The sequence below is a fragment of the Pelophylax lessonae genome (genome assembly GCF_965119305.1).
Source record: "Pelophylax lessonae genome assembly, chromosome: 1".
NCBI lineage: Eukaryota > Metazoa > Chordata > Amphibia > Anura > Ranidae > Pelophylax > Pelophylax lessonae.
The window spans coordinates 235,686,853-235,714,677 of NC_138768.1; the positions used below are offsets into that span (position 1 = coordinate 235,686,853).

The following is a 27,825-nucleotide window of genomic DNA, read 5'->3' on the forward strand; positions in this document are numbered from 1 at the left end:
ATACAGGAATTTACACAACTTTTACTTTCTTACTGCCTAACAGTTTGTTCTGCCTAGGAATAGGACCTAGCTCCCTGCTGGGACTTCCGTCTTAGCTGTAACAGGGAAGGTTTGTGTTTTTTTTTATTTTTTAACTAGTTAGTTCCTGAGGACCAAGATCCAGAGGAAATAAAAGCAACAGCCGGCTGCAGTTTTGCACTGGATAATCTAGATGCTTAAGGTCTCCCAGCCTGGCCAGCGAATGTGAGCAGGTTCTAGTCCAGAACTAGGCCTCGCCATGACAGTGCCCCGATGCGAGGGGTGGTACACAATTTGCTGTCGCAAGGAGTGATTGTGCCGGTTCCTGCTCAGAAATGTTTTCAGGGGTTTTATTCAAACCTATTCACCGTGCCCAGAAAAGAAGGCAAAGTGCGTCCCATCCTGGATCTCAAGGCCCTGAACTGCTTCGTGCGGGTACAGAGGTATCGGATGGAGTCCATCTGCACTGTAGTAGCATATCTGCATCAGGGAGATTTAGCCTCCATAGATATCAAGGACGCATATCTGCACATCTCTATCAATGCTGGACACCAGGGGTTTCTTCACTTTGCGGTAGCAGAGGAGCATTATCAATTTGTGGCGTTACCCTTTGGTCCCGCCTCGGCTCCCAGAGTGTTTACCAAGCTACTAGTACCGGTAAATGCACTGCTGTGCCCGATGGGGATTGCGGTACTGGAGTACCTGGACAATCTCCTGTTGAGAGCGGACTCTCATTCAGCCTTGTTGGGGGATCTGACGATCACGGTCCGTACTCTGCAAGAGTTCGGTTGGAACATCAATATCAAGAAATCCACGCTGACTCTGCGGGGGGGGGGGGGGGGGGATTCAGTTGTCGTTGGACTGTCCTCCTCTACGACTTTGCATGCGAGCTTTGGGTCTCATGGTATTGACCTTTTTGAGGTGGTTTTGTTTGCTCAGTCCCATACAAGGCCTTTGGATCCTTGTTCCATTTTACAAGAATCTCCCTTTGCAAAGGCCTTGGATTCTGTGATTCGTTTGAGCCACAACACAAAATCTGCTCTGTTGTGGGGAATTCAGTCTCCAGCACTGTCCCAGGGCAAGTCCTTCCTTCCGTTGTTTTGGACGATGGTAACCACGGACGCCAGCCTGTCGGGCTGGGGCGGGGTGCTGGGGAAGATCTGTGCCCAGGATACCTGGACGATGGAAGAGTCAAAACTTCTGATTAAATGTTTTGGAGCTCAGAGTCATTGGACGACTTGTCTGCAAGGTTGTCTGGTTTGGATTTAATCAGACAACGCCACGGCTGTGGCTTACATCAATCGCCAAGGGGGTACCAAGGAGGTGGCAAGGATTCTGGCCTGGGCGGAAAGTTTTTTGTTCCAGCCCTCTCTGCTGTACACATTCCAGGTGTGGAAAACTGGCAGGCGGATTACCTGAGTCGTCAGGTGTTGGATCAAGGTGTGGCCTCTACACTCGGAGGTGTTCCGCCTCCTGTGTGTTCGGTGGGGGACTCCCGAGGTCGACCTGTTTTCCTCTTGTCTCAACAAGAAGGTGCAGAGATTGGTAGCCAGGTCTCGAGATTCTCTGGCCGATGCAACAGACGCACTGGTGGCTCCTTGGGGTCGGTATTAGCTGATTTATGCTTTTCCCCCATTGAAACTAATGCCGAGGCTTCTGCGCAGGATAGAGGTGGAAAACATTCCAGTCATTCTGGTGGCTCCAGACTGGCCTCGCCGGTCTTGGTATGCAGACCAAGGCTGGTTGCCGATACCCCTTGGGGACTTCCTCTCAGGGAAGATCTGCTGTCTCAAGGTCCGATCTTCCATCCTGCTTTACATTCGCTGGCTTTAATGGCATGGCTGTTTGAAAGTCAGGTGTTGAGAGATAGGGGTCTTTCTGACTCTGATTCCTACACTCTAGAAGGCTAGGAAGTCCACCTCCAGGAAGATCTACCATCGTCAGTGGAAATCGTACATTTTATGGTGTGAATCTCTGAAGGTGCACCCTCGCTTGTTTTCAATCACTAGGGTTTTGGCCTTTTTGCAGAAAGGGGTTGAACAGCGGTTGGCTTTGGGTACTATCAAAGGTCAAGTTTCGGCTTTGGCTATATATATTTTCAACGCCCGTTAGTTACGCATGTCCTAATCCGGACTTTTATCCAGGGAGTGTGCCATATGGCTCCTCCGAGGTGATCTCCGTTACCTCTGTGGGATCTAAATCTGGGGTTATCTGTTCTTCAAAAGCCTCCTTTTGAAAAAATTAAGTAGATTTCGCTGCTTTTTGCCTCAGAAGTTTGCCTTCTTGGTGGCGATCACTTCTGCCCGCAGGGTATCTGAATTGGCGGCATCTTGCCGCTCACCTTATCTGGTGGTACACAGGGATAAGGTGGTACTTCGACCTAATCAGTCGTTCCTTCCTAAGGTGGTTTCTGATTTTTATCTGTATAAAGACATTGTGTTGCCTTCACTTTTTCCTCAACCTCAGCATCCTAAGGAGTATGCCTTGCATTCTTTGGATGTGGTTTGGGCGATCAGGGTTTATTTAAAGACCACTGAGTCCTTTAGAAAATCAGACGCTCTTTTTGTCCTTACTGATGGACCACGTAAGGGATTGGCTGCGTCTGCTGCGACCATTTCTAGGTGGATTACACAGACGGTGGTACAGGCCTATTCACTGAGGGGTCAGGTTTCTCCTTTCCCAGGGAAGGCTCATTCTACGAGAGCATTGAGTGCCTCTTCGGCTTTTGGCCATCAGGCGTCGTTGCTACAAGTTTGCAAGGTGGCAACTTGGTCGTCTGTGCATACATTCACAAAATTCTACAAGGTAGATGTGCTGGCATCCGCGGATGCTTCTTTTGGCCGTAAGGTTTTGCAGGCTGCAGTTTTAAAAGGAAACTCTTTTGTTTCTTTCTGAGGGTTCATTTTTTTCCGGGCGAGCTCTAGTTTTTGGTTGAGCTCCGGTTGGCTAAGCTTAGCCCTTAGGGACTTATGTTTTGTTTCTGCGCTGTTTTCCACCCCTCATGAGGATTATACTGCTTTGAGACATCCTTATGATTCATGAAGATAAGGAGCTGCGTCTGTTAATGACCGATAGAGAAAACTGGATTTTTGTAAGAAACTTGCCGTAAAATCCTTTTCTCTGAAGTTCGACAGACGCAGCACCCGCCCCTCTATTACTGAGGTATGGGTATTTTTGTCTTCTAAACACTGCTTGCAACTAAACAGTTTGATAGTAGAGTTTGAGGGGTTATGCCTAAAGGGACTGCCCCCATAGGCGTGATTACGTTTTTTTTTCCTGCCTTGTGCCTATTCCTAGAAGGAGGAGCATAACCCTATGAGTCATGAATTACATGCCAAATGTGGCAGATCAGGGGGTCAGCAGTATTTAAAGTGGAAGTTCCACTTTTGGGTGGAACTCCGCTTTAAGGATTTAGAGAAGATCTGTAAAGAGGGGACCAAAATCCCTCCTGAGTTGTCTGCAAGCCTGGGAACCAACTAAAAGAAAGTCTTACCTCTGTACTTGCCAACAAGGGTTTCTCCACCAAGTAATAAGTCATGTTTTGCCTGGGGATCAAATACTTATATCTCACAAAAGGGAGTACACCCCGCACATTTTTGTAAATATTTTATTATATCTTTTTATGTAACAACACTTTTACTGCAGTTACTGAATTTGTTTTATTCAGTTTCATTGAGTTTCTCAAGTGTTATGTTATATTATGGACTGGTTTGCCGGTCTGCTGGCCGTTATAGTCCCACGGCAGCAGCACCTGTCTTCCTGCTTGTATTTAAACCGCTCTCCTCGCACTCCTCTATGGAGCAGTAGGCCAGTAGAAGGAGCCGTCCGCTCCGAGCGCGTAGCCTGCTCTTACTCTCTAGTGTGTGTGTATCCAGTGCCACTCTCCTCTATGGAGCAGTAGACTAGTAGAAGGAGCCGTCCCCTCCGAGCGTGTAGCCTGCCCTTACTCTCTAGTGTGTGTATCCAGTGCTCTGGACTTCAGCCCGCAACGGTGACATCACATCCGCTTCCGCGTTCCACGCTGGTTAGCGAGGAGGTACATTACAGGACATCCATCAACTCACCTCCAGTGATGTTTGGGGCAATTTAAGCCCATAGGACCACCATGGACACTCTGATTACATCTAATATGATGAGCCCAGTTTATTCTACACTTCTGTAAGTGTTCTTAATCTTGTTTATTAAACTGACTTTTTAATACTACACTTAGTGGCGCCTCCCTACCTTCCTTCCTTCCTTCCTTCCTTCCTTCCTCAATTGAAGGAACTATGAATGCCAACGTGTACTGTGACTGGCATACTGAAGCAGACCATGATCCCCTCCCTTTGGAGACTTGTGCCGCAGGGCAGTATTCCAACATATAACGACCCCAAACATGACCACTGCCTTGCTAAAGAAGCTGAGGGTAAAGGTGATAGACTGGCCAAGTATGTCCCCAGACCTAAACCCTATTGAGTATCTGTGGGGCATTCTCAAACGGAAGGTGGAAGAGCGTGGGGTCTCCAATATCCACCAGCTCCATGATGTGGTCATGGAGGAATGGAAGAGGATTCCAGTGGCTACCTGTGAAGCTCTGGTGAACTCCATGCCCAAGAGGGTTAAGGCAGTGCTGGAAAATAATGGTGGCCACACAGAATATTGATACTTTAGGCCCAATGTGGACATTTTCATTTGGGATTTACTCACTTTTGGTGCCAGCGGTTTAGACATTAATGGCTGTGTTGAGTTATTTTGAGGGGACAGCAAATGTACACTGTTATACAAGTTATACAATCACTACTTTACATTGAAGCAAAGTGTCATTTCTTCAGTCTTGTCACATGAAAAGATAAAATATTTGCAAAAATGTAAGGGGTGTACTCACTTTTGTGAGATACTGTATGTATATATGTATGTATTTGATATAATTTTGTGGTCGTATCTTATTATTATAGTGTTTATTATTAAGTGTTGTTATATTAAGGTTTAATTTTGATACAGAACCACTTTTTTTTTTTTTCCATTTTTTTAAAGGAAGAGCCAACAAAGTGGTTTGTGTTTTTAATTTCTTACTGGGGGGACCAGATTGGACAGAAAGTGAAAAAGATCTGTGACTGGTGAGTAGTTTGTGGAGACCTTTTGCATCAATTTTCCCAACGTTTCCAGTAAAGATGCTGTGATATTTTTTTTTCCTGCAGTAAGACAACCCACACACCTCTCCCTCTAACCCAGTGCCTGAAACTTGATAGGAAACTTGCTGGCAGCATTGTGCAATACAGTAAGGCGTGTTTGGCTCACAGTGCATGTACTCTGGCTCTGATACCTTGCTAGTGTGCAGGGGAGTATTAGCAATATCTATCTATCTATCTATCTATCTATCTATCTATCTATCTATCTATCTATCTATCTATCTATCTATCTATCTATCTATCTATCTATCTATCTATCTATCCTTGCACACCCCTGTTAAAATGTCAGGTTTCTGTGTTGTAAAGAAAGGAGACAAAGATAAATGACACCATGGGACCGCGACCAGCCTCAGCGTCCACCAGAGTACTCCCCTGCCGTTGAACGCAAGCGGGGAAACACTGAGCATGCGCCAGAATCTCAGGAGAGATCGGGGTGGAAAACGTCTTGCTCAATTACAGGCCTCCACGCAAAGGTGGCGCCTTTGTCCGTGACGGGCTGCCCAAAAACCGGCATAAAAGCCGAAAACCACAACAACAAAAAAAAGCCAAAGGGTCAGGAGACCAACTTCAAAAAAGGGAGCAAAATGAGTATATTGATCGAACAGGTAGGTTCATGTGATAAAGGACATCCAACATATCTAAAATTAGATGAAGGGTCTATATATCAATATTTTGATCATTCGATCAAAACCACCAATAAAGAAAATAATAAAGTTTATTTTGTCCCTATCATGTTGATATTTGTGATACCAGTCAGAGCTAAACAGCCTGGGATGTAAACGGCAGATCACTGAAATAGTTTTTAGTTCAATATGTGTGAAAAACTGTTTATTATCAAAGATGGAAAATTGGAAAACATCCTGGTTATTTCTCCATCCCACCCGAAGTGAAACCCTCAAGAAATAGTCTAAAAGAGATCATTTCATTGAGACCTGGTGGTTCGGTGGCCCTGCAAAGATGAATCCATCTCATCTCCATTTGCAGGAGTAGTTTGTTCCAGTCTCCACCCCTTGGATTTGGGTGGATTCTATCCAAAATAAGGAATTTTATGTTTGGAATTTTTCCTTCATGTACGAGGGTGGTATGGCGGCCTAGGGGGAGCTCAGGATCGCAGGTTCTCATGCTTCTAATGTGACGATATGCTCGTTTCCAAAATTCTAACTTTGTCTTGCCAATATAGAAGCATCTGCAGTCGTATAGGGGCAAATAAATCACTCCACTTGTGTGACAATTAGCGAAATGCTTAGCATAGAATTTCTGGCCATTTGGAAGGAAGGGATGTTTGCATCATTCCAAGATGAGGAGGTGGTCTGCCCAGAGTGTTGCCCACCCGGTTCCATGGTGTGGTAAGTAGTGTCCCCTCTCTCCCTTTGTGGTCCCGCGGGCTGGACGTTGGCCCCTCCCTGGGATGGTCTGACCCCTAGGTTTCCTTCCTAAAGTTGTCTCTGGTTTCCATTTAAATAAAGGCAATGTGTTACCTTCCTTGTGTCATAAGCACCCTTAAGAGATTGTCTTACATTCTTTGGATGTGGCTCGGGCAATCAGGGTGTACCTGGCGATGAACAATTCCCGATTTGTCCTTATGGATGGACCCTGTAAGGGGCTGGCCACATCTGCTGAGACCATTTCCAGATGGATTAGGCAGACGGTGCAGGCCTATTCCATTGAGGGTCAGGATCCTTGTTTCCATGTTAAGGCACATTCCAAATGGGTGCTTAGTGCTTCTTGGGCCTTCCGTCATCAGGCGTCAGTGGTGCAGGTTTACAAGGTGGCCACCTGGTCGTCCCCGCACATTTTCACAAAATGTTACAAGGTGAATGTGTTGGCATTTGAGGATGCTTCCTTTGGACGCAACGGTTTGCAGGCTGCTGTTGGAGAGGATTAGCCCTCTTTTTTTAGGGTGTACTTTTTTGTCAGGTGAGCCCAGTTGTTCCTGGTTGAGCTCCTATTTTACCTGGTTGGTTACGTTTAGCCTTTGGGAAGTATATTTATTGCTGTGTTCTTCCCACCCCTCATATTGACACTGCTTTGGGGCGTCCCTAGGGTCAAAGAAGATATGGAGCTATGTCTGTCAATGAATGAAAGAAAAACTGGATTTTTGTCTTACCGTAAAATCCTTTTCTCTGATGTTCATTGACAGACACAGGACCCACCCCTCTAATGAGTTGGGGGTTAGGTTCTTGGGAGGAAGTGGGAGTTTACCCCTTGGGACTGCCCTCTGGGCATAGTCAAACTTTTAACTCTTTTCTGCCTAGTGTCCTACTCCTAGGAATAGCAGCATAACCCAAGGGTCAAAGAAGATATGGAGCTGTGTCTGTCAATGAACATCACAGAAACATCAGAAAAAAGGATTTTACAGCAAGACAAAAATCCAGTTTTTGTATTTATGGCCCAAAAGTTCAACCTTGGTTTCATCAGACCATAACACATTTTCCCACATGCTTTCGGGAGACTTCAGATGTGTTTTTGCAAAATTTAGCCGGGCTTGGATGTTTTTCTTAGTAAGAAAAGGCTTCCGTCTTGCCAGTGCCACTCTACCCCATAGCCCAGACATATGAAGAATACCAGATATTGTTGTCACATGTACCACGCAGCCAGTATTTGCCAGATATTCCTGCAGCTCCTTTAATGTTGCTGTAGGCCCCTTGGCAGCCTCCCTGGCCAGTTTTCTTCTTGTCTTCATCAATTTTGGAGGGTCGTCCAGTTCTTGGTAATGTCCCTATTGTGCCATATTTTCTCCACTTGATGATGACTATCTTCACTGTGTTCCATGGTATATTTAATGCCTTGGAAATTCTTTTGTACCCCTCTCCTGACTGATACCTTTTAACAATGAGATCTCTGAGATGCTTTGGATGCTCTCTGCGGACCATGACTTTTGCTGTAGGAATTCGACTAAGAAAATATCAGGAAAGACCTACTAGAACAGCTGAACTTTATTTGGGGTTATTTAGAGGCACTTTAAATGATGGCAGGTGTGTGGATCCTATTTTAACATGAGTTTGAATGTAATTACTTAATTCTGAACACAGCTACATTCCCAGTTATAAGAGGGTGTGCACACTTATGCAACCACCTTTTTTTTATTTTTACTTACACCCCATAAAAGATTTCAGTTTGTTTTTCAATTGAGTTGTACAGTTTATATGTCACATTAAAGGTGGAAAAAGTTCTGAAATGTTACTATAGGAGAGCTATACAGGGCCGTAGCCGACGCTGCCAGGTTGCACCTCTGTCTTTTCAGAAGCTCAATGATGCCCTGGTCCAGAGATGAGAGAAAATACCCCAGCAAACCCTTCATTGTCTCATTAGGAGCATGCCTCAATGACGTTAGGCATGCATACAAGCACATGGGGGCTAAACAAACTACTGAGTACCACTTTGGTTTTCGCGATGTCTTTGAATTCAGCCCTCTGTCGGTTGATAAATTTAATTTCCATCAAAGGATGTGGCATCCTTTCATTCCGAACACATTACCCAGTCCATATCAGTATAGATATCCAGCATGATATTTTTCCCAATTGAGATCTAATGTGTTTTCAAAGTGTTCCTTTAATTTTTTTTTAAGCAGTGTATGTATACACATACAGTGCTTAGCATAAAGTATCAGTACACCCCAACAGATTTGTCAGTAACCCTTTACTTTCAGCATCAAGATTTTCTATGGGACGCTATACTACAAAATAATCCCACAAACGTGGGCCATTGATTGCAACCAAGATTTGTTAATTTGCGCACACACACAAGTATTTCTCTTTTGTTCATTGACTGACATTGCTCCTGATTCTTCTTAACCATTGCGCTATACTGCCCCCTACAGGAATACTACACCAGGCAGAAAAAAGCTTTGCTACGCCTATGGGCAGTCCCAGGGGGTAAAAAACCCACACTCCGCTATAGGCACTCAGTTTTTTCCTGTCTAGTTAGCGGTAATGACCTAGTTCCTCCTGTTGCCTCTGGGTGGTCGGCTCTGCTGTGGATCGGGCCCAGGTGGATGGGCATCCACAAGAATTTAGGCCGTGGCTTGCGGCCGAGTCGGCCTCTGTTGGCAGGGCGGCCTTAGTGAGCATGGCTGGTTTAATTGCACCTGCGCCTGAGCCTCCACACAAACTGAGGCCGTGACTTGCGGCATACTAGGCCAGGCGGCGCTGTGGGGGGCGGTATAATTTTTGATGCCATGCCACAGTTATGGTGGAGGGCACCTACCCCTCTTAGCACTGCGGGACCATCAGGATACCCTGCCTGGGCGTCGGCGGCCCCCTTTTTAGGGGGCTATTATCTATTGTACAGGCCTCCTATGTACGGGCTCGGAGGGTGACCCCACCCCTTGTTTTTTGCGGGGTCCAGTAGGTGGTCCTTTCATGGACAATGGGTCGGCGCCCCCCCCCCCTGCTGAATCGCAGTTGGCAGCCCTCCCCTGATTATGTTTTTCCGGGTGACCTTAGTGTATTGTGTTCAACGCCCTCCTCTGCATCATCTGTCTATCAGGTTCTACTGGGTCTGCGTCCATGCTCCCTGAGTGCTCAGACAGTGAGGATGTTTCCTCTGCTCCTCTAGCTGTGCATGAAAAGGCACAGGTGGGTGCACTGATTGTGTCAATTTTAAACACAGCGGAGATGCTGCGTCGGAGGCTCCGGTCCCTTTTGGCACCACAGGTCCTCCACTGTGGCGGGGCTGTTCCCCTTTCCCGCTTACTTTGACAACTATGTCACATAACAGTGGTGTTGTCCAAAACGCACTCTTGTGGACCCTAAGCGTTTTACTATGCGGTATCCTTAAAAAGATTCCTTACTTAAAAAGTGGACGGTCCCACCTGTAGTGGACTCGTCGGTTTCCAGGGTAAATTAAAGCTACCTTAACCCACCTCCCTGGCTGTAATCCCGGGTGTGGCTCGAGATTCATTTTCAGTACCAAAACCGATAACCCAGAGCCGATAACCCACTTGGGGAAACTGCCTCCCCCTGCCTTTGCAGAGCTGGCAGATCAGTTGATCCAGGGGCTACAGTTTCTGGGATGTCTCTTTGGATGCAGCTCCTTTGATTTTAGGCTGGCTGTATCAACAGTGGTCCTTTGGCGTCTTATCTGGCTTTTTTATCTCCCCTTTGTGGGGGATTGCCTGTTTGGAGCTTCCATGGATTACATCATACATGGTCACACAGGGGGGGGAAGAGTACTCTTCTTCCACCGGCTTCCGAGGGCAAGGAGCCCCATCATAGATGTGAGCCGTTCTTCTTGGCTCATAAGGGGTAAAAGTCCTTCAGGGCCTCCCCCATGGGTCCCAAGAGCACCTAGTCTGGCAAGCCACGAGGGGTTCTTCCAGACCTGTGAGCAAGACTTTCTGTACATGAAGGGGCATCCTCACCCAAATCTGGGGTGGGGGGGGGGTACATCTTCGCTGATTTCCGGATCCGTGGACCTCTCTGGTACAGGTCAAATGGGTCCACAAAGTCATTTGGTTTGGCTACAAGATTGAGTTTCAGTCTTATCCTCTGGAAAGGTTCTTCCAATTCAACCTGCACTTGTCCCCAGATCGCCTACGAGGTCGCTTTGGGGCAGTGCAAGACTTGTTACTCCATAGGGTTATTTCCCTGGTTCCGGCTTCAGACTGTTTTCAGGGGTTTTATGCAACCCTTTTTACAGTTCCCTGGAAAGATGACAAGGTACGTCCAATTCTGGACCTAAAGGCACTAAACTGCTTTGTGCCAATACAGAAGTTCTAAATGGAGTCCATTCGCATGGTAGTGGCGTCTCTACATCTGGGGAATTTTTTCGCTTCTATCGACATCAAGGACGTCTACCTTCACATTCCAATATGTGCTGGTCACCAGCGCTTCTGCTGCTTTGCTGTGGGCGAGGAGCATTATCAGTTTATGGCATTTACCTTTGGTCTTGCCTCCGCTCCTCGGGTCTTCACAAAGTGTTGGCCTCGGTGCTAGCATTGTTGCGTCAGCGAGGGATCGCTGTACTGGGGTTCCTGGACTATCTACTTCTGCAAACAGAGTCTCCGACTGCTCTGTTGGACACCTTGGAGATTACTTTGCAATCTCTGAGAGAGTTTGGTTGGATTTTGAACCTTCAGAAGTCGTCTCTGGTTCCGTCCACAAATCTGGACTATCTGGGTGGATTCAGGAGGCAATTCAGCTTCTGTTGTCCAGCAGACGGTCATCCCTCCAGGCTTGCATGCAGGTGCTGGGCCTGAAGGTGTCTACCTTCAAGGCAGTTCCGTTTTGCACAGTTTAACGAGATCTCTGCAAAAAGAGATTCTGGTGAAATGGGACAAGAATCCGCAGTCTCTAGAGGTGGCTTCATTCTCCGGCACTTCGACAGGGAAATCCTTCTCCTCCTATACTGGGCGGTTGTCGCCACGGATGCCAGCCTGTCCGGGTGGGTAGGTGTCCTCGGCACAGCTTGTGTTCAGGGGGTCCAGACTGCCGATCAATGTAATGGAACTCCGCGCAATCAGACTTTGTCTCGATCATTGGACAATTAGTCTTCAGGGGTGTCCAGTACGAATTCAATCGGACAATGCCATGGCCGTGGCCTATGTCAATCACCATGGGGGCACATGAAGTGTCCTGGCAGATCGGAAAGTAGCCAGCATTCTAAGGTGGGCAGAACGATCGTTCCAGCCCTCTCTGCTGTACACATTCATGGAAGGTACATAGGTTTGTGGTATGGTCGGGATCCTCTGGCCGACACAGCAGATGCATTAGTGGCTCCTTGGCATCGGTATAGTCTGATTTATGCCTTTCCCCCTCTCAAACTTCTGCCAAGACTCCTGTGCAGGATCGAGGGAGCAAGGGATTTCGGTCTTTGGGGAGCTCCAGACTGGCCTCGCCAGTCTTGGTACACCGATCTGGTACGGCTGGTCGCCAGTGCTCCTTGGAGACATCCTCTCAGGGAAGATCTGCTGTCTCAATGACCAATCTTCCATCCTTCTTTACAGTCGCTGGTTTTAACGCCTTGGTTGTTGAAAGCCAGGTGCTGAAGCATAGAGGTTTGTCTGAATCGGTGATTCCTATGCTGTTAAAGGTTATAAAATCTACCTCTAGGAAGATCTACCATTGTATTTGGAAGAGGTACGTTGCATGGTGTGAGTCTTTTGGGGTTCTCCCTTACTCCTTTTCGGTGGCTTGGATCTTGGCTTTCCCCCAACGGGAGGTTGAGCAGTGCCTGGCCTTGAGCACCATCATGGGCCAGGTTTCGGCCTTGGCAGGTTTTCTTTCAATGTCCATTGGCCACGCTTTCCTTGGTGCGTACTTTTATCCAGGGAGCTTGACACTTGGTTCCTCCAGTGCGGTCTCTATTACCGCCATGCGTCCTCAAATTGGTGTTGTCAGTCATCCAGGAATCTCCCTTTGAAAATATTGGGAGGTTCCCCTGCTTACATTGTCCCAGTGGGTGGCCTTTTTTGGTCGCTATTACTTCTGCATGCAGGGTGTTGGAGCTGGCAGCGTTGTCTTGTCATTTACCTGTTGGTTTACAGAGACAAGGTGGCTCTTCATCCCTGTCTGTTGTTCCTTCCAAAGGTCATCTGATTTTACATTTGAATGAAGACATTGTGTTGCCTTCCCTATGTCCCAGGCCTAAACATCCTGAGGTAATTGCTCTGCATTCCCTGGTTGTGGTTCGGGCAATTGGGGTGTACCTGGCAGCTACGGAGTCTTTTAAGCAGTCCGACTCGCTATTTGTATTCACAGTTGGACCTCGAAAAGGGTTGGCCATTTCTGCTGCGACCATTCCCAAATGGATCAGACAGACAGTGATCCAGGCCTATTAAATAAGGGGTCAGGTTCCTCATTTCCCTGTGAAGGCGCACTGTACTCGGGCGCTTAGTGCCTCCTCGGCCTTCTGTTATCAGGCATCAGTGATGCAGGTTTGCAAGGCGGCCATCTGGTCGTCGGTGCACACTTTTACACAGTTTTATGAAGTGGATGTGTTTGTCATCTGCGGATGCTTCTTTTGGCCTCAAGTTTTTGCAGGCTGCTGTTTAGAAGACCTGGTCCTCTTTGAGGGTGTATTGTTTTATTCAAGTGAGTTCCAGTTGTTTTACTTGGGGTCCATGTTACCTGGTTGGCTATGGTTAGCATTGGGAATTTTTTTCTGCAGATTTCCCACCCCTCCTAGAAGAATCAGGAGCTGTGTCCGTCAATGAACGAAAGGGAAAATTAAATTTTTGGCTTACCGTAAAATCTATTTCTCTAATGTTCATTGACAGACACAGCACCCACCCCTCTATGGAGTTGTCTTTCTTCTGACACTGCTTGTAACAAAACTGAGTGCCTATAGCAGAGTGTGGGTGTATACCCCCTGGGACTGCCTATAGGCATAGTCTAACTTTTTCCTGCCTAGTGTCCTACTCCTGTAGGGGACAGTATAACCCAATGGTTAATAAGAATCAGGAGCTGTGTTCGTCAATGAACATTGGAGAAATTTTATTTTATGAGAAGTCCAAAATCCAATTTTTTCCTAACAAACTCATTTAAGACCATGTTGCAAAAATGAATACACCTCAACTATAGTCTTAGGAACAAAGCTAAATTTTATACAACAAAATCCTAGTTAACAAGAATTCAACCACAGGTGAGTCTAATTATTCATTAAACAGGTGTCCTGCAGACGATTATAAAAGGTTATTCCTTAACAAAGAAAACCCCCTTGCCATTTCATGCTGTCAGCAATGGCACCACATGGAAGAGTAATGTCACAAGGCCTGAGAAAAATAATAATTTCTTTACACAAGAAAGGTGAAGGCTACGAAAAGATCAGCAAAGCTTTATCAGTCAGAATACTGTAGCAAAAGTGAAACAAAGATGGATTTGCAATCATCTGACAGAGACGTCCATGCCGTTCTCAGAATTTAACACTTCGACAGGAGCGTCTTTTGATAAGGTTTGAAGAAAATCACCATGCACTTTCACTGCAGTTTGCTAACGTAGTAGAAAGCCAAACTGGGGTGATTGTTTTCTGTGGCATAACAAGGTGTACACAAAGGAAGCCTTTCTTAAGACCCATGCACAAAAAAAGCCTGCCTAGAATTTGCCAGGGCTCATGCTGAAAAAGAAGACTACTGGGTCTCTGTACTCTGTAGCAATGATACCAAGATAAAGCTTTTTTGAAATGATGGCTTCAAAACTGTATTGCTTCACATAGGTGAGGAGTACAAAGAAAAATGCATGGTGCCTACAGTGACACTGTGGGGTTGCCTGAGTTTTCCTGGTGTCAGGGAGCTACATTTCATTGATGGTGGTATTATGAATTCACAGATTTACTGCTCTAGATTGAAAGAAAAGATGCTTCCATCACTCTGTGCCCTTGGGCGTCGTGCACTTTTCCAACATGACAATGACCCAAAGCACACATCTAAGGCCACTGTTGCGTTTCTGAAGAAGAACTGGGTGAAAGTTATTCCGTGACCAAGTATGCCCCCTGAGCTAAACCCAATTGAACACCTATGGGGAATTCTGAAAAGACAAGTTGAGCATCACTCTTTATCCAGCACTCAGACTCTAAAAAAAGGTTCTCTTGAAGAATGGAAAAAGATAGATGTTGCAGTATGTCACCAACTTGCTCATTCCATGCCTAGAAGACTTGATGCTGTCCTTACAAATCGGGGAGGTCATACAAAATACTAGATGTAGTATTTTTTGTTGTGGGGTATATTTCTTTTTGCATCAACTAATTTGAGTAAAACCTAAAATCTCTAAACAAGTACCTCCTAGTTCCAAAGTTTCTTTTGGAATCCTTAAGGTCAGTTATTGCCTCTCTGAGACACTGGGGAATACCTGGCATCCATAGACCTTCAAGATGTTTATCTACATATTCCCATTTACCCACCTCATCAGCACTTTTTGCACTTCTTAGTAGGAGACAATCATTCCCAATTTGTTACACTGCCATTTGGCCGGTCCTCTGCTTCCAGAGTATTTTACAATGTTTTTTGTGCCCCTTCTTCCCCTCTTAAGAACTCTGTTCACAGGGTAGCTGGATGATCTTCTTATGAGGGACTCATTGCCTTTTCAGGCTATTCACAAACATCCACATGTCTATTCAGATATTATATGGTGGCCTCCTTCGAGCCATTTCCCTAATTTTATTTAATGCCTCTTCAGCACAACCTCTTGTTGGCATTGAACAAACATTTACACTATCTCAACCGAGCCATGATCCTATCCAGCCAAGCAAGGAACTCTCTACCTTGGTGAATTTCCAACACAGCCTTGGTAGTGGGGAAGTTGCTGTACCTAACCACTGGAAGGTGATAACAGATGCCATTCTCTCAGGCTGGGGATGCTGGGGAGGAGTGTTAATCTTTTACAGTTCAGGGAACATTGTCTGCAGAGGAAGCCAAGCTCCCCATCAGAATTATGGCACTTAGAGCAATAAAAATGGCTGTGCACCTCTGAACCCCCCCCCCCCCCCCAAATTTGTGTCAAGCAGGCAGCGTCACTGCTGTGGCCTACATCAATCGCCAAGGGGGCATCAAGAGTCGTGAAGTCTGGAGGAAACAAGCTTGATCATCTCGGGTACAGAAAAACACTGTTCAGTGATCTCTGCTCTACCCAATGTCTTCCTGCATCCCTGGAATGGACAGTTGGTAGGTGGCTTACTGCCTAAACCATGGTGGACATCTTCAAACTGATAGGTGAGTGATGAGGATGTGGATATCCTGACTTCCAGGTTCAACAGCAAGTTACCTCTGTTACTGCATTGGATGCTCTGATATTTTCCTAGACTCATTTCAGACTAATGCATGCTGTTCCTCTATTCTGCCTTGATTGCTCGACAAAATAGAGCAAAAGAGGAAACTGGTGATTCTCATTGCACCAAACTGGGCCCAGAAGAACCTGGTACACAGACAGACTCAGACGTCTTCTAGGAGAAAACTCCTGGCCCCTTCCAAACAAGCCAGACCTCCTTTCTCAGGGCCGCCTGTTCCATTCTGCTTCTCCGTTACTGGCTTGAACGGCATGGATGAGGGACAGAGGGAACTCAGTCTGTCATTCCGTCATTCCCACATTGCTAAAAGGAAGGAAAGCCACTTCCTGAAAGGGCCACTATAGTACCTGGAAATACTACTTTGACTGGTGTCAACACAACCATTTCAATCCCAGAGATTGCTCTTTGTGCCTCACATTCTGGCTTTCCTACAATGGGGACTTGACCACAACATATCCTAACTTTTTTTTTTTTTGGTTCGAGTAAGGGAAGGTTCTTTTTCTGTCCCTTGGCAAAACAGGAAATGAAAACATCCCTCTAAAGCAGGGGTGTCCATCCTTTTGACCTTCCTGGGCAACAGAGGAGTTGTCTTGGGCCACACATAAAATACACTAACAATAAGAATAGCTGATGAGTGGAAAAAGTCAGGCAGATCACACGTTGACCACTGATGTAATGTACCTATCTGAGTAATAAAACTTTATTTAATATTTTTTGTTATAAAAGTAAAAGAGGGCAACATAAAACGAGTGTGGTATTTGACATTGTTTTTGATAAACTAACGCATCAAATCTGTTTCAGTGGATGTGGTTGCAATTCTCAAGATCCTCATAAATTTTGGCTCTGATTTTGCCCTTTGTGTGATTTTCATTATTGCTCACAAATTTATAGGTGCTGCCGAAAACTGATGACAGTAATAAGGCGTGATTTGTGAGGAGTAGGATTTTCTTTTTTTTTTTTGAGGAAGATAAAATGTATAAAAGTCCAGTAAAGAGACACTATAATTTTTTACCAAATAATTTCAACATTTTTAAATTAGGTTTACAATTTTGTGTTGAGCCGCATTCATAGCCGTCAGGGCTGCAGGTTGGACAACTCTGCTCTAAAGTGAGGGAATTCATGGTTGTCCTCAAGGACAGATATCCCCATTATTCCTGTTCTGGGGACAACCCAAAATTTATAGTTCTTTTCACTTTCAGTGATCATGATAAACATGACACATTGATGGGGCAAATTTCTCTAGCGCTCATCGACAGACGTAGTCCTCGGTGATACACCACCTTCGGGTTATGTTACCTCCGCAGGAGCAGGACTAGACAGGAAATTAAAAAGCTCTGGCCACACCCTAGGGGCAGTCCCAGAGGGTATATCCTCTCTCTCTCTGCCTCAGCAAATCAGTTATTTTCTGTCTAGTTAGGAGTAAGGACCTAGATACCTTGCTGGGATCTTAGGTCCTGGCAAGAAATTTTTTTCTAAAAGGATTTTTGGACAGCTTTTTTTCTCCAGTGTTCCTGTGAGATCTTCAAGCAAGAAAGCTGAACTGGGCGACGGGCTGGATGTTGAGATCCGGTGGTCACCCCAGTTCAGCCTACGAGCGCGTGCAGGCCATAGCTCCGCGCTGAGTCGGCCGCGACAAAGTCCCATTAAAGGACTGAACCCGCGAGTTAAACGTCTCGCTGAAACGCCAAAGACCATGAGTCACGGCGTCTGTATCGGTCGACAGCCCTCCCGCCCCGGTGGAGAGGGGTACTGTCAGGAGTTGGTGCCCGCCTGGTTCCGGTATGGTGAGTAGTATGTTCCCCCTGTTTTCCCTGACGGGTTTTGTGGTGAACGCGGGCCCCTCTCTGTATGGTAAGAAAGAGTTTCTTTCTATCCTATAACATGTCACAAATCCTCCTACTTTGAGTGTGATTTTATGTGTGCAAAAAGCCAGGAGGCTTGGTTTGGGAGCTAACAATCTATTGTATACATGTTTTAAAGATGTAATCTGTGGCATTCTGGGAATCTTATGGGTTAAGTATAAGCTACCTACCAGTCAGAAGCCATGGACATGTAGACTGCCTTCCAAGTCAGATCTCCAGCTAATAGCAGGCCTCCCGAACGGCCATGCGGTCCGCCAGGGCCGGTACCGCCAAACACGCCATATCCCCATGCAGAGAGAGTGTTGTGTGCCTGCAGCACACCGCTAGTCAGCACAGGCCGCCGCCATTTTTTTTGCTGGATCGCACGAGCCGCCATTTTGGCGTAGCCTCGTGTCTCCAGCATGGGGGCGGCCATGTTTTAGGTGATTCTACACCTCGTGGAGCTTGGGGGAGGCGCCGGAAGGCGTACAGAGGGGCGGAGCCGCCTCCTTTCTTCCTGGGCAGCCAGCCAAAAGACTTCCTGTTTGTCTAGGACAGCGCTGTAAGCTGTTGCAGTTCAACTCTGAACATCAAGTGGTGAGCCTGGGGGTCTATCTCTCTCTCTCTCGATCGATAGGGATCCCTAGCAGGTAACACTAAGGGGTTTTTTGTGGCGCTGAGGGTCAAAAAAAAAAAAAAAAAAAAAAAAAAGTTTTTTCTTTACTTTGAATTATATCATCCAGGAAGTAACTGGAGTTATTATGGACCCTGCCACACAGATTCCCCCACCTGTTTCCCTCGAGGGGGCCTCGGGACCCGCCGGTGTACAGAGTATAGAGTCATTTACAGCAATTTTGGAGTCTATGGTGGCTCGGGTGGAGGCGGCCTGTCAGGGACGGGGGTCAAGGAAGCGACCCCCGCCTACCCCTATACTATCTGACACCTCTGACTCTGATTCAGAGATGGTCACTGCAGTTGCAGGTTCCTCTGCAAGGGCTGCTATCCCAGGTAAAGCCCCCTCAGACAGTGAGGAGGACGCTTCTTCTCCTGCTATAATTCAGGAAGAAGCATTGGTGGACGCACTAGTTGTGGCAGTGCAAGAAACCTTAAAACTTGAGGCTTTACCGGCAGAGGCAACTGAAACAGAGAGGCCTTTTGGGACTAATAAGCCCATCAAGACGGCGAAGGCTTTTCCTGTACCTAAATGTTTTGGAAATCAGATTAAAGGAGAATGGGAACATTCTAAACGTACCTTTACTATTTCCAAGCGTATTGCTAGACGCTATCCGTTTGAGGAATCCATCATTAAGAAATGGACGGTACCACCAGTCGTGGATCCGCCTATTTCCAGGCTGAATAAAACCACGGTTATTCCAGTGGAGGACACTTCGTCCTTTAAGGATCCGGTGGATCGAAAGATAGAAGCGGAGTCCCGCACTATCTTTTCTCTGATAGGGTCAGCATTTAGACCAGTAATTGTTATTGGTCTAGTTTCCCAGACACTTACAGAATGGGCGAAGATGGTACGCCAAGATCTTAGGGGAAAAGATATTCCCCAGGAGACATCTGATTTGATAGAACAGATCATACTAGGGCTACGGTTTATCTGTGACGCAGCCTTGGACACTACTCCCTTGTTAGGGATGCATCTAAGTTAGCAGTGATCCTCAGACGTGTGCTGTGGTTAAAATGCTGGTCAGCTGACCTAGGTTCCAAAAAGACTTTGACCAATCTCCCTTTCCAGGGGAATCGTCTATTTGGAGCCAACCTAGATGAAATCATTAAGGATGCCACCGGGGGCAAGAGTACTTTTTTGCCACAGGCTGCAAAAGCTAAGGAACCTCGCAACAAGCGAGGACCTTTCTTTACCGCCCATAAAGGACGCCCGGCTGGTACTTCCGGGAAAGGCAAGACTCCTCCAGGGGGGTTCAAGAAGGGCTGGTCGGACAAGCAGAGGACCAACCCAGCCAAACCCGAAGTAAAGGAGTACACAGCCTGAAGGTGCGCCCCCACCCAATTTCAGGGTGGGGGGACGTTTTCACCGGTATTCAGGACATTAGATCGAGCATCAACCACTACTACCGGTGCGATTCTTCCCTTCCAACATTTAAGTACAGGAAGCGGTAGTTACCGTTCCCTGTATAGATCTTTTCCTTTACCTTTTCCTAAGATTAGTCCCGATACCTCACAGGAATCGGATCTGATTGACCAGATAGGCCAAGTAGCCTCTAGTCGGGTGACTTCGGTCCCTGAGGTTCAACCAGAAAAGATCACCTTGCCTGATAACTATCAGGTATCTGATAAATGTGTGGGAACAGAAAACGACCAGACTTTCTCGGATGGTCGGGGCCAGATACCTCTAGGGACGCCTGGTTCAGATCCAATCAGCGCCAGTGGTCCTAGAAATTCTAGGCTGGCCTCTTCAAGCCGGCCTGGCCGACTTGGACAGGTTAGTCGCAGACGTTCCGTGGGAACTTCGTCTCAGGGAGTGTCTGTAGTCTCAAGGACCTATTTACCTTCGTGCTTTACAGTCGCTGGTTTTAATGGCCTGGCCATTGAGACCCAAGTACTGAAGGACAGAGGTTTGTCTACTTCTGTCATTCCTACCCTTATTAAAGCAAGGAAAGCGACTTCCAGCAAAGTCTATTATCACACATGGAAGACTTATATTGCGTGGTGCGAATCTTTAGGATTTCCTCCACGTACCTATTCGGTGTCTCGAATATTGGCCTTTTTGCAACAAGGGGTTGAGCAGAAGCTAGCCTTGAGCACCATCAAGGGTCAAGTTTCAGCATTAGCAATCTTCTTTCAGAAACCTTTAGCTACCAAATCCTTGGTGCGGAATTTCATCCAGGGGGTGCGGCACCTGGCTCCTCCAGTCCGCGCGCCCTTACCGCCCTGGGATCTTAATTTGGTTTTGTCGGTTCTACAGAAACCTCCCTTTGAAAACATCAGGGAGATTCCCTTGCTTACTTTATCCCAGAAGGTGGTCTTCTTGGTGGCTATTACTTCTGCTCGCAGGGTGTCAGAACTGGCTGCATTATCATGCCAGTCCCCATACCTAGTGATTCATAGGGATAAGGTAGTACTTCATCCTAAGCCATCTTTTCTTCCTAAGGTGGTTTCAGATTTTCATCTGAATGAAGATATTGTACTACCTTCCTTGTGTCCTCAGCCCAAGCATCATCGGGAACATGCGTTGCATTCCTTGGATGTGGTTCGGGCAATCAGGGTATACCTGAAAGCTACGGAATCATTCCGTAAGACGGATTCACTTTTTGTGATCACGGATGGCCCCAGAAAGGGTTTGCCTGCATCTGCCGCGACCATTGCCAAATGGATTAGACAAACGGTGGTACAGGCTTATTCTATTAAGGGTCAGAGTCCTCCGTTCCCTGTTAGGGCGCACTCCACTCGAGCGCTCAGTACTTCCTGGGCCTTTCGCCATCAGGCGTCAGTGGTCCAGGTATGTAAGGCGGCCACTTGGTCGTCGGTACATACCTTTACTAAATTCTATAAAATTGATGTGACGGCATCGGCGGATGCCTCATTTGGCCGCAAGGTTTTGCAGGCCGCAATTTGAGGAGACCGGTGGTCTACCTCGAGGGTTTTTTTTTTCTGTTTGAAAAATTTTTTTGTTGAGTCTCATCATTAAGGATGAGCATTGTAAACTTCTAGTTGGCACCGGTTGGGCCTTCTAGATTGGGATTTGATTTCCATTTTCCCACCCCTCAGTTGTGATACTGCTCTGGGACGTCCCGAAGGTGGTGTATCACCGAGGACTACGTCTGTCGATGAGCGCTAGAGAAAAATGGATTTTTGTAAAATCTTACCGTAAAATCCTTTTCTCTTAGCTCATCGACAGACGTAGTCCCCGCCCCTCTGTTTTGGAGTTGGGTTGGGTTAAATTCTCTAAGCACTGCTTTTTCACATAACTGATTTGCTGAGGCAGAGAGAGAGAGGATATACCCTCTGGGACTGCCCCTAGGGTGTGGCCAGAGCTTTTTAATTTCCTGTCTAGTCCTGCTCCTGCGGAGGTAACATAACCCGAAGGTGGTGTATCACCGAGGACTACGTCTGTCGATGAGCTAAGAGAAAAGGATTTTACGGTAAGATTTTACAAAAATCCATTTTTCCCTAACCAGGACACAGACAACAATAAAAACCTGCAAAAATGTTCTAATTCCTCTCTGTTCTTTCCAAAATTGAAAAACAAAGTTTTGCCCTTACTACTCCTAAGGCACTGGTTTCAGTCTATCACTTTGCAGCACTTTTTTTCAGGAAAACTACAAATATATAAAATAATTAGATTTCTATTGCTTCCCCATGTATTTTTTTAACTATATAGCAATAGAAACCAAGCTCTTAAAACAGCCACACATTGAGAGGAATATTTGTCTTAATGTGGAACTTCTGGCACATACCTAAATACATGGCTGATTGGTATATATGTGTGCTGCTTTACCTGCCAGAGGAATTGTCATTTTTTCCAAACTAAACTACAATTTCCTAGGTCTAACTGTACAGAGGTAAGGCTTCATGTACACTACAGCCCCTAAACTTGAGTTTATGAGCTTTTGGCATTTATTTTATATTTTTTTTTTTGCCAAAGTTAAAGTCCATAAAAACCTATGTGTTAATGTAGGAGCTTCTGCAGTTAGGGGAGCTTTAACCTCTCTCTCCTTAATGTGGAAGAACCGCGTTCAAGTTGGGAACGTTTTGACTGTCAGCCGCGAAACGCGGCACAATTTTTTTTCCCCATGGCCGTCGGTCAAAGTAGGCTATGTGTACATGAAGCCGATGGTGGTTCACTTTCAAATGTGGAAGGTGGTAAGTGACAAAGTAGGCTGAAATGCTTAATAAGAAACTCTCACCTGTCTGGCTGTTTACAGATGGGAAATACATAGAAACCATAAGGCTGGATGTACAGAAATGCAATCCTGTTGGCAGGTAAAACTGTAAGGGCCCATTATGGTAACACTGGTTAATGCTTCATACACCCATTCAAGCATTGTGCTGCCTCTTCATTTTTAGTATTGCCCCAATGCTGGTGAAAAATATGTTGCCTGCATACCTTAATCTTCAACCGTAAGAACTGCCTTTGTTGGTGATCATTCAGTATGTCAAACAGCGGCCTGTCGCTATGCCTGATGAATGAATCTCTGAAGGTTCCAAATGCTGTTGATTGATATGCTAAATAAAAGACTTTATGTTGAAGTTTAAAACGGTATTAAACCCAAAAGCAAGCATTTATTATCTTGCTGCTTGCTAATTCTTAGATGTCGTTGCTGCATTTGTTTTTTTAGGCTTTTTCTTTCCTGTCTTGTCCTGCAGATGTAGCCGTTAGAGTATTGAGACAAATAATTTGCCACTGGCGGGGATGCTTACAATGATTTTATTTAATCAAGTAAAACCTTTACACAGAAGAAAAAAAAAAGTAACTATAACTGCTTAAAAACTGCTAGCTAGTTTTCAGTTTCAGGCTTCAGTTTGTTACTGTATCTAAATTTGCTAATGCATTTAACCCTCCCCTTCCCCAGATTAACATTTCTGTTGTCCAAAGGTGTCTCTGTTGGTCCTTCACCCAGGGTGGAGGCACCCTAATACCGGAGGTGTGTTACTGGCCAGATCACCAGGTGAAAACAGAGGGCCAAAAAGCCTAAAAAAGAAAACTATTGCAGCCACCACATGTAAGCATTGGTAAGCTGCAATATATTACCTTTTTGGTTTTGGGGTTTAATACTGCTTTAAGGTAGACTGGCAACATATTTTTAATTTTATTGCTGTGGCGCCATCCACTGGTTGCTCAAAAATCCTGCACTTGGGTATATACTGGTCATGTGTGTGATGAAGCTATCCTTCTGGTGCACCTGCGTTAAAGTGCACAGTAAAGCATTCCCAGAAATGGTACGTCTGATATATAGTCAGTTAAGGTTCTTTGGCTGCCTTAACACAACGCACGTTGATGCAAATATATAACATGCGTTAAATGCCCCACAATGCACTGGTTTGGTTTAAATGGACCCCCAACATATGTTTTGCTTTAGCCCCCGTTCACACTGGGGCGACCTGTGAGGCGACCTGGTCGCCTCACAGGTCGCCGCAGGTCGCCTCCCATAGGGAAGCTGCGGACCCGTTCTGATAGGAGCGACACAAGTCGCTCCGACTCAGAAAAAGGGTCCGGAGCTTCTTTGGGGCGACCAGGAGGCGACCGCCATAGACTTCAATGTTACGAAGTCCGTGGCGGCCGCTCCGAGGTAGCGGCGCGCTGCTCGCACCGCGACCTCCGAGGTCGCGGTGCGAAGTAGCGTCGCCCCAGTGTGAATGGGGGCTTAAACTGATTACATTTACATTGCATGTCTAAAATGTTTTCTATAAACAAATATATATTCCTTTTGACAGCATTCGCATTTCAGTCAAAACTATTGTTTGCTGCTGAGATACATGAAATCACCTCAACATTTAGTGTAAAATTGCTTTTTTGCTATTGCATTACAGTTACCATTGTCACGTGTATCCATACCCAAACTCTTCTGAGGAACGACAAGAGATAATATCAGGATTGAACACAAGAATTCAAGACTTGCAGGCGGTAAGCTGAGCTAGGAAGCTAGGAACTCCCCCTGTCCTCTTCTCCATAACATAGATAGGCGTGGGGTTCATAGTTCTCAGAACAATATAACAGATAGTAGTAAAGCCAATGCAGAGAACACAAAGTTATCAGCTGACAAGATTTCTGGCAAGCTGGCAAGTGGTGTCCTCTTCTTTAGGGTGCTCCAGTGACTTCCCTTCTGTGTTTTAAAGAGCGCCCTGTCACCTCTGCTGTTTTGGAGGCACCTTGCAATTTTGTTTCCCATTTTTCTTTTGATTGCCCATGGTGGAGAGGCGAGTGCTTGACCTAATGATTTCTTCCTCAGCCAATCAGAGTAAGCTTTGTATTCCTTGACAAAAATACAAAGCTTCTCGTCAGTGGCGGAGGTGCCGTAGCAAGCGACTCTCTATTTAGGGGGAAGCGGCTGGTACATCCATCTGAATAGGACAGCCCTAAGTAAAAGTTTAGTTTCATATCTGGAGATGTTCTTTAATCTTTATTGCAATTTTTGTTATGTTTGTACTTCTGATAAAGTAGTGCATAATTAGTTGCAAGCAGCAGAACAAAAAATATATTAGAGGTTAAGTAAAGCCTACTGTAAATACAATAAATGATTTACAGTGGGTACAGAAAATAATCACCCTCCTTTTAAAGTAATCCCACTTTGTTGCTTTGCAGCATGAAATTAAGACACACAGATTTTGTTTTATCCAGCTGTGTTTACAACTTATAACTAAGTAAAAATAAAAAAATAAAATTCAAAAACAGATTCACAAAGTTGGAAAAGGAACCCCCCCCCCCCTCCTAAAAATGGCTTGTAAACTCAATCAGGTGTAGCTAATCACTTTCTGCATGGCACACAAAGCCATTTGACTTTCAGTTCTGGTTAGCTCTGCACGAAAAGCGCTTTCCTGGGGCATTTCCATCCCTGGTAGTGCAACAGAAGACGACAATCAACTATGGGTGGCAAGGCACTGTCAAAAGATAATTTTGTGAACAGGCACAAGTCAGGAGATGGATACAAAAAAAAAAAATTCCAGAGGCTTTATCAATGCCTAGAAGCACAGTGAAGTCTATTATTAAGAAGTGGAAGGTATTTGGTACAACACAGACCCTCCCTGGATCATGACATCACTCCAAACTGGGTGGAAAAGCCAGTAGGAAACTTGTCAGGCTACAAAGAGGCCTACAGAAACTCTGAGGCAGTTGCCGAAACTTATGACAAAGAGTGGTCATTGTGTGCATGTGACAACAATATCACAAATGTGGCTTGTATGGGAGGGTTGCAAGAAAAAAGCTACTCCTCACGGAAGTCAACATGCAGTTATGACTGAGCTTTGCCAAATCACTCCCTTGAAGATTCTGAGGCCACATGGAAAAAGGTGTCCTGGTCAGATGAGACTAAAACTGAATTATTTGGCCTTGACATCCAATGATATGTCTGGTCGAATCTAATACAGCACAACATCTAAATAACACTATTCCTACAGTAAAGCATGGAGATGGTAATATCCTGTTATAGGGGTGTTTCTCTGCAGCAGGGACTGGAGCACTTGTCAGGATTGAATGAAAAGTGGATGGGGCAAAATACCGCCAAATTCTTGATGAAAATCTGCTGCCCTCTGCCAAAAGATTCAGTGGGAAGAAGGTTTACCTTCCAACATGACAATTACCCAAAGCACACAGCAAAAATTACCACATAGTGGTTGAAGAAGAAAAAGGTAAATGTCCTTGCAGGGCCTTGCCAGAGCCCAGACTTAAACCCCATTCAAAATCTTTGGAATAATTTGAGGACTGCAGTCCACAAATGGTCACCATCTAGACCAGTGGTTCTCAACTCCGGTCCTCGGGACCCACCAACAGGCCAGGTTTGCAAGATAACTAAATTACATCACAGGTGATCTCATTTGCTGCTCAGTGATTGCAGTATTCTAGTCTGCATCCCCCAAGGTAATACTTAAAATCTGGCCTGTTAGTGGGTCCCGAGGACCGGAATTGAGAACCACTGATCTAGACTAAAGTTCAGTTAATTTTGATGTGTAAAGTCAGTAGAGACAATTTCCAACAGACTAAAGGCTGTAATTAAAGCAAAAGGTGGTTCAACAAAATACTGGCACGAGGGGGTGATCCTTTCCAACTCAGCGATTCTGTTTTTCTTTTTTTTTTTTTTTTACATGTTTGGTGTTTGCCCCCGTTCACATTAGGTCGCTCCGACTTCGGGGGCGACCTGTGAAGTCGCGTGCAGCGAGACTTCGGCGCGACTTGCACGGACTTCACATAATGGAAGTCAATGCAAGTCGCCTCCAGGTCGCCCCGAAGTAGTACAGGACCCTTTTTCTAAGTCGGAGCGACTTGTGTCACTCCTATTAGAACGGCTCCTGTATTACACTGTGGGAGCGGGAGGACCGCGACTTGTCAGGCTGACAAGTCGCCTGACAAGTCGCGGCAGTGTGAATGTACTCTTATATCTTTCGCTTGGATGTTATAAGTTCAACTGAGTAAATACAGCTAGATATAACAAAAACTGTCCGTCTTCATTTTATGCTGCAAGGCAACAAAATGTGATAATTTAAAATGGGGGTGATTCTTTTCTATACCCACTGTATTTTAGATAGTGCTGTCAGAACTGTAGGTACCCTGTGAAGAGAAATTGTTGATTTGGTGCAGTAGTGCATAGTGCTGTATTAAAGACAAATAAATCCTAACATAGAGGTGGCGGTAGAAGACAATGGGACATTGCCACCGAGTTGCATTGTTAACCAATAATCATTGAATATACAGAATTTTATCTGTACATTTTCAATTACCCTGAAAAACAAATATGCAAAAAAACATACCTTTTTAGATGCACCTTAAGTAAATGAAGCTAAGGTAACGTGTGTAGCTGTAATTATCCCAAACTGACAAACATCAAAAACATAAGACCAGAAAAGTATAATAGATCATTTTAAAAATATACATTTTATTATAACCTACAATACCAACATTTCAAAACCCAAAAAACACATTTCCTGCCATGTGATTAAAATACAAATGACTTAGTCATCTCCCTGCCTCCACTGCACACATGCAGTGCATCCGGAAAGTACGCTTCACTTTTTTAACATTTTGTTATGTTACAGCCTTATTCCGAAATGGATTCAATTGATTATTTTCCTCAAACATTTCTGCAGTATTAAAGGTCGTATATGACCGGGCCTCTGCCTGCGTGGCAGTGTTCCTCCGGGCTGACAGCACCCCCCCTATTTAGATGGTGAGAAGGTTCTGTCTGGAGCGGTGCCCGTCTGGTACCTGGTATGGTGAGTAGCTACCCCCCCACCATGGGGCTTCCCCTCCTTCCCATTAGCCCCCCCCCCCCTCCTGGTTCTAATGGTCCTATTGGGTCATCTATTCCCCCCCCCTCTCTACCCCCCCATCTCCCCTGCACATATACTGGGGTTGTATGGTGGTCTGGCTACCTCCTGGGGCTGGGGCAGGGTGGTTTACT

At 45.7% G+C, this 27,825-nt stretch overlaps 1 protein-coding gene across 1 annotated transcript in view; it reads left to right on the forward strand.

The window, feature by feature from the left end:
- The window catches only part of ATP6V0A2 (ATPase H+ transporting V0 subunit a2), a 162,093-nt gene that overhangs the window by 59,246 nt on the left and 75,022 nt on the right, over window positions 1-27,825 (forward strand). Inside the window, exons 7-8 of the mRNA XM_082256661.1 lie at window positions 5,032-5,114; window positions 24,245-24,338. Coding sequence (XP_082112787.1) covers window positions 5,032-5,114; window positions 24,245-24,338 — 177 coding nt within the window. The remainder of the gene's footprint in view (window positions 1-5,031; window positions 5,115-24,244; window positions 24,339-27,825) is intronic.